The following is a 14,549-nucleotide window of genomic DNA, read 5'->3' as shown; positions in this document are numbered from 1 at the left end:
TATTCCAAAATCTCGGACATCCCCAGAATAGTGAAAAGAAAACCATATGGTATACTCACCTCTGCTTGTTTTCAGACTGCAGCAGTGGTGTGTACAGCATGTGACAGTTGCAGCAGATCACTGTCATCAGTGGTTGGCAATGACAGAAGCATATGTGGGTTAGGCTTCGTTCACACCAGCGTTCAGCCTTTCCGTTCTCCTGCTCCGTTATAGGAGCAGGAGAACGGAAAGGACGGATTGGGCACATAACTGAGCCGAGCGGAGCCTACGGACCCCATAGACTATAATAGGGTCTGTTAGGTTTACGCTCAGAAGATGATTTTGGAGCGGAGACGAAAGTAGTACATGCAGGACTTTTGTCTGCCAGTGCGCCCCCCCCCTCCCTCTACTAGAATAATTTCATTGGTGACCATTGCGGCCCCCCTCCCTCCCTCTACTGTATTAATTTCATTGGTGGCCAGGTCGGGCCCCCTCGCCCCCCCGCTACTGTATTCATTTCATTGGTGGCCAGTGCGGCCACCCCTCTCCCCCTCATCATTGGTGGCAGTGGAGAGTTTCGATCGGAGTCCCAGTTTAATCGCTGGGGCTCCGATCGGTAACCATGGCAACCAGGACGCTACTGCAGTCCTGGTTTCCATGGTTACTTAGCAATATTAGAAGCATTATACTTACCTGCTGCGCTGTCTGTGACCGGCCGGGAGCTCCTCCTACTGGTAAGTGACAGGTCTGTGCGGCGCATTGCTTATAGCACAGACCTGTCACTTACCAGTAGGAGGAGCGCCCGGCCGGTCACAGACATCGCAGCAGGTAAGTATAATGCTTCTAATATTGCTAAGTAACCATGGCAACCAGGACTGCAGTAGCGTCCTGGTTGCCATGGTTACCGATCGGAGCCCAGCGATTAAACTGGGACTCCGATCGGAACTCTCCGCTGCCACCAATGATGGGGGAGAGGGGAGGCTGCACTGGCCACCAATGAAATTAATGCCGGGGGGGGCGCACTGGCCACCAATGAAATGAATACAGGGGAGGGGGGCCGCACTGGCCACCAATGAAATTAATACAGTAGAGGGGGGGCTGCACTGGCCACCAATGAATTTAAAACTGGGGAGGGAGGGGGGTCTGCTGCCTGCCAGCACCTGATCTCTTACAGGGGGCTATGATACGCACAATTAACCCCTCAGGTGCGGCACCTGAGGGGTTAATTGTGCTGATCACAGCCCCCTGTAAGCCCCCATGTACACAGTTCGTAGTATATTCTAACTTGAAGCGTCCCCATCACCATGGGAACGCCTCTGTGTTAGAATATACTGTCAGATCTGAGTTTTCACGAAGTGAAAACTTAGATCTGAAAAAGCTTTTATGCAGACGGATCTTCGGATCCGTCTGTATGAAAGTAGCCTACGGACACGGATCACTGACGCGGATGACAATCTTGTGTGCATCCGTGGTTTTTCACAGACCCATTGACTTGAATTGGTCCGTGAACCGTTGTTCATCAAAAAATAGGACAGGTCAAAAATAGGACAACGGTGCATTTTCCGAGTTTTCAACGGACCCATTGAAAGTCAATGGGTCCGCAGAAAATCACGGAAAACGGAACACGGCCACGGATGCACACAACGGTCATGTGCATGAGGCCTTAGACAGAGTTATCAGATATCATTTAGTAGATAGAACTAGCCCTGTACCTCATATGAATCCAGAGCTCCATTCTTTGCACAGCACAAGGAGTAAGCATGTCCTTTCTGCTGCAGCCCAGGGGTGTGTGTCTTTTCTCAGGGGCATGTCATTTTTGCTGCAGCAGTCTCTCTGTCATAGCTGGTGGCATTTCAAGAACGGAACTCAGTATGTGTGACCACCAGATACATTTGATTGAATAGCTCAGTGGCTATAAAACATGTATTATTGCACGCAATTACAAAAGTATTCAAATAGAGGTGCTGGTTTTAAAAATGTAGAAGCTTGATAAGCCTGCCTGAGAAAATGTGATTTTAAAGCATGTTTGAAGGTAGGGAAGTTGTGAATTGACCTGATATTCGGTTGTAGAGCATTCCAGAGAGATGGTTCAGCTTGGGAAAAGTCTTGATGACAGGAGTTAGCAATACGAATTATGGAGGATGTTAGTCTTAGATCACTGGCAGAATGGACAAGTAGGATGGTAGATGGAAATGAGGGAGGAGATGTATGGAGTTGCAGCACTGGAGAGCTTTGTGGGTGAGGGTGACAGGTTTGAACTGTATTCTGTGGTCGATGGGCAACCAATAAAGTGACTGGCACAGGCTAGGGGCATCAGTTTAGTGGGTGGACAGACAGATGAGCCTGGCTGCAGCATTTAGGACACACTGAAGGGGGAGAGTTTAGTGAGAGGAAGACCAATTAGTAATTAATTACAGTAGTCATGATGAGAATGAATCAAAGCAACAAGAGTTTTGGCCATTTCCAAAAAGGGCAGATTCTGGAAATGTTCTTTAGGTGCAGGAGACAAGAGAGTGCAAGTGATTGGATATGGGGAAATATCCGAATAAAAAATGCCCCCAAGAGAGCAGGCGTGCTGTCCATGATAGTTCTGCAGACCAAAATTAAAATATCAATTTTAGGTTGGTTAGTAGATAGTTGAAAGATAAGAATTTCAGTTTTTGAGAGGTTCAGTTTTAGATACAGAAGAGGACATGATGTTAGAGACAGCTGCCAGACAATTTCTGGTGTTTTGTAGTAAAGCAGGGGTGATGTCAGGGGATGAAGAGAATAGTTGACATGGTACTGAAAGCCAGATCTACTGATAGTTTATCTGATGGGGTCTGTAGAGACAGAATAGTAGGGGACCTAGGACTGAACCCTGAGGAACCCCAACATGAAGAAGAAGAGGAGAAGAAGTAGAGGCAGTGAATTATACACTAAAGGAGCGGCCAGAGTGATAGAAAGAGAACCAGGCGAGAGTAGTGTCCTTAACGCCTATTGAATGGAGTATGGTGAGGAGGAGTTTGTGGTCTACCGTATGAAACTATGCAGAGAGATCCAGAAGAATAAGTAGAGAATAGTCGCCAAGAAGATAGCTTGCAGAAAGATAGCTTTTTAAGCAAGTGTAGACAAGACGTTACAGGAGTTTAGAGATGGTTTTTTTTTTGTAGTGGGGTTATTACAGAATGTTTGAAAGAGGATGAACAGATACCAGAAGAGAGAGGGTAAGTATCATAGTAAGGTGAGTAAAAACAGCTGGGGAGAGGGACTGAAGAAGGTGTAAGGGAATAGGATCACTGTTTTAGGTCAGTGGTTGAGAAGAAGAGAGAAGCCTGGAGACTTCTTCACCTGTTATAAGAGAGAAAGCATGTGGGAGGGAGGAGGATTGAAATTTGTTGGGGACTGGGAGAATTTTTGCTGCCGGATGTTACCAGTCTTGTCTCTGAAGTAAATGGCTGTGTCATCAGCACAGAGGTCAGTGATGGGTACGTGAACTTTAGGATTTAGAAGGGAATGAAAAGTGTCAAAAAGTCGTTTTGGGTTATTTGAGAGTGAGGAGATACTGTAAGAGAGGTGAAGTACATAGTTCTGTTTGGCAATGTTAAGGGCTGAATTGTAGGTTTTAAGCATCAATTTATAACAGAGGAAGTCTGCTCATATTCATGATTTCTCCATAAGCGTTTTGCACATCTGGAGCACCACTGGGGGACAATAGACAACAGCAACTTGCAGTGGGAATGGATGGAAGAGTCTGATGGTATGGATCTCAAAAGAGTGGAATGAGATAGAGGGTACAGGAGGAATGACCTGAAATGTGCACGGTGGAGAAAGTAGTGTGCCTACTCCTCCTCCATGCCTGTCATCAGGTCTGAGGGTATCAGAGAAGGGAAGTCCACAATAGGATAATGCGGCAGGCGAGGCAGTGTGAGAAGGTTTAAGCCAGGTTTCCGTAAGGGCCAGCAAGTTCAGAGACTGTGGGAGGAAGAAGTTGTGGATTGTGGGTTATTACAATAATCATAAAAGGAATGAATGAAGACTTCTGGGAGTGCCATTGGAGCTGAATAAACATTTTCTTGGCAGCTAGGAACAATCAGCCATAAGAAAGCTAAGCCAATTCTATGCAGGCATCGTTGACCTTACACTTTGTACCCTATATATCTATAGGAGAAGGCACATTCATGTTTCTACTACTGAGGTCCCTTCCCTTCTTTGTGTTCTTCTATTATTTCATGGGTTGCTGATATGTATCTACAGCCTACATTATTCCATGTTTCAGGTCATTTACATGCTACGTAACCATGTGGGTAGGAGAGTTACAATGTATGGGGTGTCTGTTTAGATCAGGCATGCTCAACCTGCAGCCCTCCAGCTGTTGTAAAACTACAACTCCCACAAAGCCCTGCTGTAGGCTGATAGCTATAGACTGTTCGGGCATGCTGGGAGTTGTAGTTTTGCAACAGCTGGAGGGCTGCAGGTTGAGCATGCCTGGTTTAGATCATTCTGCTAGAGTGCTGGCAGGTCCAGGGTTAAATCACTGAACTGCAGATATGCAATGGTAATTTCTACCACGTGATCTCTGAAGTACTATACTGTAGCTGGCTGATCCTGCTTATAAGGACAAGAGTCCACACAGAAAGTACTTTGCTTGACAGACCTTCTGCACTGAAGTATATCAAGTTCCAACATGGGCTTGAAAATAAAAGGATTGAGCTTGGTCGCATTTGTGGCTGTATTGGGATATCTGTACAGGGACACCTTTGATCCAGGTAAATAAAATTAATAGATTTTTTTTACCCTGACCATGACAAAAAACCTTCTCGATTGCGAAGGGTGGAATCCACAGTGGAGATCTACAGTATAAATTGACCCACCGCAGGTCAATGTATTTTTTACGCAGTTTATGGGTGAGATTTCAGAAAGTTTCCTTCACTTTGCTGGTACAGTACAATGCTGTCGATTTGCCACACCCAAACCCACAGTACTTCAGTGACGTGTGGATATAACACAGGCAGTGCATGGGTTTGTGTAACTGCATGAGGATGTTCCCTATGCAATACCAAGAACGTATGGAACCGGGATTCAGCTGAATTGCTTTTATGGTGATAAATACTGCTCCTTTGCATTGCCCCACGTCCATTTTAGAGACCAAACACTGTGATTTTAGTGTTTACCATAAACAGACAACCCGCACCGTAGGTCAAAATTCGCACAGAAAAAAATCTGCATTCTGTACATGAGAATTTCAAATTCTCATAGAATGCAATGTACATGACCTACGGTGCGGATTTTCCGCTCAGAAAATCTGCACGCAATCCTGATCATGTGAATTTAGCCTTAAAGGGGTATTCCGGTTATGTAAGCTATTTTTTTAAACTGCACTGTTATGCTGCAATGTGTCAAAGTCTTAACCCACACAGAAACAGTTTTCAGGGGTCCAGCATTACCCTTCTGTCCTACTACTGTTCTCCTGTTGTGATCTGTAATCCGCTCTTACTGTTATGGTGCTTTCCACTACATCACATGAGCTGGAAACAAACATTGCCAATAATTTTCTTGCACTGTGTCGGGCCAAAATGGGTGGAGCTAATAAACTGTCCATAAGTGGGCGTAGCTTAAATGCCCCCCAAGCTTTTCTTAAAAGGCAAACGCTCATCTCACCCTGCTTATGAGGAAGTAAGCTTGGCATAGAACAACTATGCATGCTCGACCATGCTACACCGAAAACTATAGGTCGTATCCGTGGAAAACTTTGAACAAACAAAAGGCTGGCTGCCCAAAACGGTACTTTATTACATATAAAGACTGTAAAATTGGTAATAACATTATATTAATGAGCCATTTGCACGGTAAAACTCTGTAACATAGATACTACTTTGTGTAACCAGAATAGCCCTTTAAAGAAGTTCTCAGAGAATTATAAAAATACTTAAATATTACTTTATTATAAATCTGTTTCCAAATACCTTTCATTAGTTATAATGGCTCGTTTTGTCTGGGGAGCAATCATTAGGAGAAATAAAATGGCCGCCATCCTATTAGCACACACAAAACCTGTCCTAATCACACAAGAGGACAAGTTACTTCACAACACTGAGGTAAAGAGCTGCCTCATCCTCCTTTATGCTCAGCTTGTCAGGGATTATGATCCTGAATACAGATGATAAGATCTTCATCTGCATCTCTGTAGGAATGGAGTTTATGAGGAGACATGAAGTACAGAGAGGACGGACAGGACAGACTGTGGTAATGGAGACTGCATACAAGAGCTGCTGCTCATTACCCCCAGCTTGCACTTTATGTCTCCTCATGAACTCCATTCCTATAGAGATTCAGCTGAAGATCTTATTAAACTGTATTCAGGACCATAATCCCTGACAAGTAGAGCAGAGAGTAGGATGAGGCAGCTCTTTACCTCAGTGTTGTGAAGTAACTTGTCCTCCTGTGTAATTAGGAAATTTTTTTTGTGTACTAATAGGACGGCCACCATTTTATTTCTCCTAATGATTGCTCACAGACAAAACAAGCCATTATGCTTAATGAAAGGTGTTTGGGAATATATTTATAATAAAGTAATATTTAAGTATTTTCGATTTCTTAATTCCCGGAGAACCCCTTTAAATGTGAAAGTGGGAGTAGGAATCGGGAAATTGCACGGTACTGTTACCAAGGTAACCAGAGGGCACCGGAAGTCTCTCCACTATAGGAGCTTTGCAGGAGAGGATTCTGGTGCTCTTTGGTTGCTATGGCAATAGCAAATACCAATCTGCTGGCAATGTCTCTGATCTTCACATTTAAAGCATTCCTATCGTTTCACATGACTTTTTAGAGTAAGCTTTGGTGTGTCTACATGAGGAGTAGCACTATATTTGGCCAGTATATGACTAATAGCTTGCATTTATCATCAGCTATCCCGTCTGCAGGCACCATCTCCATTCTCAGCTTTCTCTTAAAGGAGTTGTGCAACTTCAGCTAAGGGTGCATTCACACGACCGTAATTCTGGGTCCGCACACGTGTAAACCCATTCATTTCACCGTTTACTGTCTGCATCTGTTGTTCCGTTCCACGGGCCTGCAAAAATATCGAAAATGTCCTATTCTTGTCAGAAGAATAGGCATTTTCTATATAGCGCGGCCATATGTGGTCCACAAAATACGGAACACACACGGCCTGTATCAGTGTTTCACAGATCCGCAATTTGCTTTGTCGTGTGAATAAACCCTAATAGCATTTATTATGTAGAGAAAGTTAATACAAGGCACTTACTAATGTATTATTATTGTCCATATTGCCTCCTTTGCTGGCTGGATTCATTTTTCCATCACATTATACATTGCTTGTATCCAGGGGTTATGAAGACACCCTCTATAAGACCACCACACTATAGGAAAAAGCACCAGCCTACACGTGCTCCCACAGTCCTGGCCACCAGAGTGGCTGGCGCTTTTTCCTATAGTGTTTAAGCAAAGCCACCACTGATGGATTGCATGGTGGTCCTAACCATGGAAACGAGCAGTGTATAATGTGATGGAAAAATGAATCCAGCCAGTTAAGGAAGCAATATGGACAATCACAATACATTAGTAACTGCCTTGTATTAACTTTCTCTACATAATAAATGCCACTTGCTGAAGTGACACAACCCCTTTACTGAACTGCAGAGGGGGTGGAGACTAGCTGCTATAATGTCATCTATACACAGCACACGTAGAGAAGCAGTCCTGCTCCCCTACCACTGTGGCATACCCCCATGGATCACTGTGGTGAGACAGTAAAACATTTACTAGACCCAGCTGCAGCCCCTCTGTGTTTCTGTATCTCTGTCTCTGCAGCTTCTCACTCCCCCTCAGTTCTCTGTAGACACCTGTGGGCTGTATCTGTAATCTGATCACTCAGTAAAGCTTGGACTCCATCTTATCTCTGCCTCTCAGGATGGAGTTAAGCAGTGAATTGAGGCTAGGTTCACATGTGCATCAGAGGTTCTAGTCGGAACCTCCATCTCAGATTCCAAAATATCAAAACCCATTATAAGTAAGTCTACTTTCACACTGGCGTTTTGGCTTTCTGTTTGTGAGATCCGTTCAGGGCTCTCACAAGCGGTCCAAAACGGATCAGTTTGCATTCTAATGCATTCTGAATGGAAAAGGATCCGCTCAGAACGCATCAGTTTGCATCAGTTCAGTCACCATTCCGCTTAGGAGACGGACAACAAAACGCTGTGTCCTGGCACACAATGTAAGTCAATGGGGACGGATCCGTTTTCTCTGACACAATCTGGCACAATAGAAAACGCATCCGTCCTCCGTTGACTTTCAATGGTGTTCAAGACGGATCCGTCTTGGCTATGTTAAAGATAATACAAACGGATCCGTTCTGAACGGATGCAGACGGTTGTATTATCTGAAAGTTTCCGTCCATGACGGATCAGCACAAAACGCGAGTGTGAAAGTAGCCTAAGTGAGGTTGACTGGATGCTATTATCTTCAACTATGGGATCGATCTGTCACAGACTGATTTCTTAATGCAGATGTAAACCTATGTGGTACTCAGATAGAAAATACCACAAGGTAATGTGGTGTTGAGATAAAGATACGTACTCGGATAAGATAAAATATGTACTCAAGTGAAATATATCACTGTATAATATAGATTGCCTACTCATACAGGTGATCAGTCTGTATAGTAGGTCTTCTAATGTATACGTCAATGTGCACAGTACACAGTTAATAATGACGTCTCAGATATCCAGTTTAAAAAGAAGATAAAAGCCGTGGGTAAGATATATCAGATGGCTGTTCTTATTATGGATATTGGTATCCCTCTTTTGTGTCCTGGATACAGTTATGACAGCCATATAAAGTCTGGAACGGTCTTACCCCATTAGTAGTAGGTCCCAAGTGGCGGCTGTCAGTGTTCTATGCTGGCGGTCCCTTGGTGAGTAGGGGCGATGATCCGATCCTGAGAAGCGTTGGTGCGCACGTGTCCCGATGTTTCCTCGGCGTCTTTCTCTGCTGCGGCGTTTCTGGGCTCCGGCGTCTCTGGTTGCGGAGAATGAAAGTAACTGATCAGTTTTACTGTATAGGGAACGCTGTAAAAACAAACCCATAAAACTGTTGCAGAATTGCGTTTTTTATTTTTTATTTCACCCCATTTGGAATATTTTTTTTTTAGCTCCCCAGTACATCGCGTGCAATATTAAATGGGGCAATTTGAAAGTGCAACTTGTGCCTCAAAAAACAAGACCTCATATGGCTATGTGAACGGAAAAATAAAAAAGTTATGGCCCCAGAAAGGCAGGGAGTGAAAAAGTAAAACCTCTCCAGAGCTGAAAGGGTTAAATACTGCCATGAGACAGACCTGGGAGCAACTCTGGCGGTAACACTTTAATGAGAACATGGTGACATAGTGTATGTAAAATACAAGGTAAAGTAAAATTACATCCTATATAGTATATGAGACATAGTGCCCATATACCTACATAGTGGACTCAAACCAGACATATAACCCTTATAATATTATACTTTAAGATAAGAACCTAAACCAGCAGCGCAAAATTCCATTAATAGTGCCAATTAATAGCAGCCATAAAGTCTACAGCCAAATACAGTAAGGTTGGCAATAATGCCCACAACATTTGACCAATAATGCCAGCCATAGTGCTCCATATCAGCCATAATCCCAAGGCCATGGTGTCCACAGCCATGGTACCAACCATACAAACATAGTACCTCCAGCCATCATTTCTCCAAACTCCTCATGTAGACACTGGACCTTTTGAGCCAAACATATGGACAGCAGGAGGTGTACTCTCACAACCGGTTGTTTAGCCATTTTCAGTTTATTTGTAGACAGCGCGTTTCGGGTACTACTGACCCCTTTATCAAGTCTCGGATTAATCAGCAGAGTAGATGGCACGGCTAGAGTTTCTCAGCACTTGGAGGATGCTGATGCTGAACTCCAGCCATGCCACCCGCTCTGCTGATTAATCCGAGACTTGATAAAGGGGTCAGTAGTACCCCGAAACGCATTGTCTACAAATAAACTGAAAATTGCTAAACAACCGGTTGTGAGAGTGCGCCTCCTGCTGTCCATATGTTCGGCTTAAAAGGTCCAGCGTCTACTTATTTCTACTGTTGTACCAGAGTGGTGGAGTGGCTCCCGCCCAAGGTGAACGGACAAACCCAGGCTGCGCCAACCGCTGACCATCTTCACTTAGCCTTCATTGTGGTTGCGCCCAAATTGGTGCAACCACAATAGGTGAGCAAACCATTTCTCACTGTTTGTGGATAATTCAATCAAACATATTTACCCTATGAGCGCCTTTCTCTATCTATTTGCCACTATCTGCTGTTCACTGAAGTGAATGGGACGGTTGAGATGTAATTACACCTGCTTATTGCTGTTGGTGCGACGGCGAACAGGTAAACAGAGAAGAGAAGGCAGTGCTCGTACGAGCTGATCAGCGGGGGTGCCCTCAGGCAGGCCCCCGCCAATCTGATATTAATTACCTATCCTGAGAATAGGTCATCAATATAAATAAACCGTACAACACCTTTAACCCCTTCAAGACACAGCTAAAGACAAAATCCAAAACCCAATTTTTTCAGGACCAGTTTAGTTATGAGGTCACTTTCTGGGGCTTACATATTAGAAACCACCCATAAATTACCCCATTTTAGAAACTACACCCCTCAAGGTATTCAAAACAGATTTTTCGAACTTTGTTTACCCTTTAGGTGTTCCACAAGAATTAAAGGAAAATGTAGATGAAATTTCAGAATTTCACTTTTTTGGCAGATTTACAATTTTTTCCAGTAACAAAGCAAGGTTTAACATACAAACAAAACTCAATATTTATTGCCCTGATTCTGTAGTTTACAGAAACAATCGATATGTGGTCGTAAACTGCTGTGCGGGCACACTGGCAGGGCGCAGAAGGAAGGGAACGCCATATGGTTTTTGTAAGGCAGATTTCACTAGGATAATTTTAAGTTGCCATGTCACATTTAAAGACCCCCTGATGCACCCCTAGAGTAAAAACTCCCCCAAAAAATCCTAGTTTTGGAAACTACGGGATAAGGTGGCAGTTTTGTTGGTACTATTTTAGGGTACATATGATTTTGGGTTGCCCTATATTACACTTTTTGTGAGGCAAGCTGTGGTATTTTTATAGAGCAGTTTGTTACGGATGTGACTGATTACTTTTTTGGGTTGTTTGTTTCAGTTATACATAATAAAGCATTTTTGAAAAAAAAGTTTTTTTTAGTGTCTCCATATTCTGGAGTTTATTTTTATTTTTTGGCGACTGTCTTATCTAGGGGCTAATTTTTTTCGGTATGAGATTACGGTTTGATTGGTACTATTTTAAAGTGCATATGACTTTTTGATCACTTGGTATTACACTTTTTGTGATGTAAATGGCTTTTTTTTTTTACACACTTTTTGTTTTTGGGTGTTCACCTGAGGGTTTAGGTTATGTGATTTTTTTTTTTTTTTTTGTTAACAATTCTTTTTTTTTGTTGTAAATTCTTTATTTAAATTTTCCAATTTTCATTAGAGTAAAGCAAAACAAGCAATGAGACTGATATTGAATACATCTCAGTATCAAAGCATGGTAAAAAGAAATAATCCCAAAGCATGACACGCAATGAGACTGACGGTAAACACCTCTCAGTTACAAATCACAGGTAAAATAAATGACAATCGACTGGTCGTGCAATTATAGAACCCTACTCGGGAAAACCACAACCAACTGTGGAACAGAAATATGCAAACTGAATGCAAACATAATGCAGACACGGAGAAGGGGATACAGGGGAGGAAAGAGGGAGGAAGGATAGGAGGGGCAAAGGAAAGGGGGGGCAGCATACACAAACCTTTACTCTCGCTCAGGTGTTAGAAGGGCTTTACATTCAGCCGAGTCATAAAAGATCAACCAGTGACTCCACGTTTTGGAGAATCTCTTCTCAGTGTGCCTCAGTGATGAAGTAAGATCCTCCATTCTCATAATCTCCTGGACTCTACTGATCCACATTGATATGGAGGGAGCAGAAGACTGCCTCCATAGGCATGGGATGCAAGCTCTCGCCGCGTTCACCAGATGTCGTACCACAGACTTGTTATAGGATGCCAAAGGAATCTCGCACTGATGGAGCAGAAAAAAGGCCGGCGTCTTCGGGAGGGTATACGTAGTGAACTTTGACGTGATCCCCCACACTGAGTCCCAGAAAGCCGAGAGAAGGGGACAAGACCAAAACACATGCAGTAATGTACCCCTCTCAGAGCCACAACGCCAGCACATGGGCGAGGCAGATGGGAAGATAGAATTGAGCCTAGTCGGGACCCTGTACCAACGGGACATGAGTTTGAAGCCCGCCTCCTGCACATTGCTAGCCATAGATGATTTGTGAATGCATGTGTATAGCCTCAAACGCTGTTCTGAAGAGAGAGTCATTCCCAAGTCAGTTTCCCATTGGGAGACAAAATTGGGGGGAGGTTGGTCCGGGGGGGATGTTTTTTAACAATTCTTTATTGATTTTTTATATTGTTTCATCCATGTGTATAACACCATTGATATATCACAAATCATATCAATTTTACATCAATATTTGACAATCATGACAGGTCATTCAGTGAACATATAACAAGCATACTTATGCTCTAAATATAATTGTCATTTCAACAATATTGGAACATCCAGTTACATAACCTCCCCTGCCTTCCAACTCCCACCCTCCAACCCACCCTACCGAACATCCCCCCCTCCCAATCCTCCCCTATCTCAGCCCAGACTGAAAAGTTCTATCCTGAAAAAAGAAAAAAAAAAAAAGAGAACAAACCTAACTGCCCTATATACTCAGCCTAGATTAGTCTACCTTTAGGTGGCCTAAACCCCCCTTTAAATCTTCCACCAGATACCAGGCGGTCAACTTGAATGGAGACATGATACGAGGATACTCTGACACAGAGATGTAGGCAATCAGGAATTTCCTCCACCCCTGATAACGTTTTCTACCTAGAAGTTCCTTATTTTTTAGCGCTTCAAGCCATTCTAGATTAAATACATGCTTTAACTGAGATACGACCATGTCCCCTGATGGTACTTTTGATTCTAACCATAGCTTCAATATGCAACGCTTTGCCACCATCAGAAGTTTATGGCCCAACACAGTTAGATGAGAGATTCCACCCTCTCTGCCATCACCTGTTGTTAGATTAGGTTGAACAATTGCGTGTGTGATGAACAACATCGGAGAAATTTTCCCTTTAAATCCACTGATGTCGCTTAAAATCTTACTCATCTGTGTCCAAAAATCAACCAATAACGGACATGCCCAGAGCCCATGAAACAGATCTGACCCCACTAATTTACACTTGGGGCAGGCCAACAACCTGCCTGTATCACCTTGTTTAGCTCGGATATTGAAGCCATAGATTGCACGGTGCAGTATTTTGAACTGCGTCTCACGCCATTGCTCATTAGTAACCGCTCGGTACAAGTCAGCTAAACCCAAACATACGTGGGGATATACAGGTCCTTCTCAAAAAATTAGCATATTGTGATAAAGTTCATTATTTTCTGTAATGTACTGATAAACATTAGACTTTCATATATTTTAGATTCATTACACACCAACTGAAGTAGTTCAAGCCTTTTATTGTTTTAATATTGATGATTTTGGCATACAGCTCATGAAAACCCAAAATTCCTATCTCAAAAAATTTGCATATCATGAAAAGGTTCTCTAAACGAGCTATTAACCTAATCATCTGAATCAACTAATTAACTCTAAAGATCTGCAAAAGATTCCTGAGGCTTTTAAAAACTCCCAGCCTGGTTCATTACTCAAAACCGCAATCATAGGTAAGACTGCCGACCTGACTGCTGTCCAGAAGGCCATCATTGACATCCCTCAAGCAAGAGGGTAAGACACAGAAAGAAATTTCTGAACGAATAGGCTGTTCCCAGAGTGCTGTATCAAGGCACCTCAGTGGGAAGTCTGTGGGAAGGAAAAAGTGTGGCAGAAAAAGCTGCACAACGAGAAGAGGTGACCGGACCCTGAGGAAGATTGTGGAGAAGGACCGATTCCAGACCTTGCGGGACCTGCAGAAGCAGTGGACTGAGTCTGGAGTAGAAACATCCAGAGCCACCGTGTACAGGCGTGTGCAGGAAATGGGCTACAGGTGCCGCATTCCCCAGGTCAAGCCACTTTTGAACCAGAAACAGCGGCAGAAGCGCCTGACCTGGGCTACAGAGAAGCAGCACTGGACTGTTGCTCAGTGGTCCAAAGTACTTTTTTCGGATGAAAGCAAATTTTGCATGTCATTCGGAAATCAAGGTGCCAGAGTCTGGAGGAAGACTGGGAAGAGGGAAATGCCAAAATGCCTGAAGTCCAGTGTCAAGTACCCACAGTCAGTGATGGTCTGGGGTGCCATGTCAGCTGCTGGTGTTGGTCCACTGTGTTTTATCAAGGGCAGGGTCAATGCAGCTGGCTATCAGGAGATTTTGGAGCACTTCATGCTTCCATCTGCTGAAAAGCTTTATGGAGATGAAGATTTCATTTTTCAGCACGACCTGGCACCTGCTCAC

The 14,549-nt window shown here is 43.5% G+C and overlaps 1 protein-coding gene across 1 annotated transcript in view; it reads left to right on the top strand.

The window, feature by feature from the left end:
- The first annotated feature begins 4,586 nt into the window (after nucleotides 1-4,586).
- Nucleotides 4,587-14,549, top strand: part of LOC122927370 (hydroxysteroid 11-beta-dehydrogenase 1-like protein) — an 83,811-nt gene continuing 73,848 nt past the window's right edge. The window contains exon 1 of the mRNA XM_044279165.1: nucleotides 4,587-4,727. Coding sequence (XP_044135100.1) covers nucleotides 4,646-4,727 — 82 coding nt within the window. The 5' untranslated portion in view covers nucleotides 4,587-4,645. The remainder of the gene's footprint in view (nucleotides 4,728-14,549) is intronic.

This window comes from Bufo gargarizans, chromosome 1 (assembly GCF_014858855.1).
Source record: "Bufo gargarizans isolate SCDJY-AF-19 chromosome 1, ASM1485885v1, whole genome shotgun sequence".
NCBI classification, from domain to species: domain Eukaryota; kingdom Metazoa; phylum Chordata; class Amphibia; order Anura; family Bufonidae; genus Bufo; species Bufo gargarizans.
This window is presented reverse-complemented; position numbering and strand designations above follow the sequence as displayed.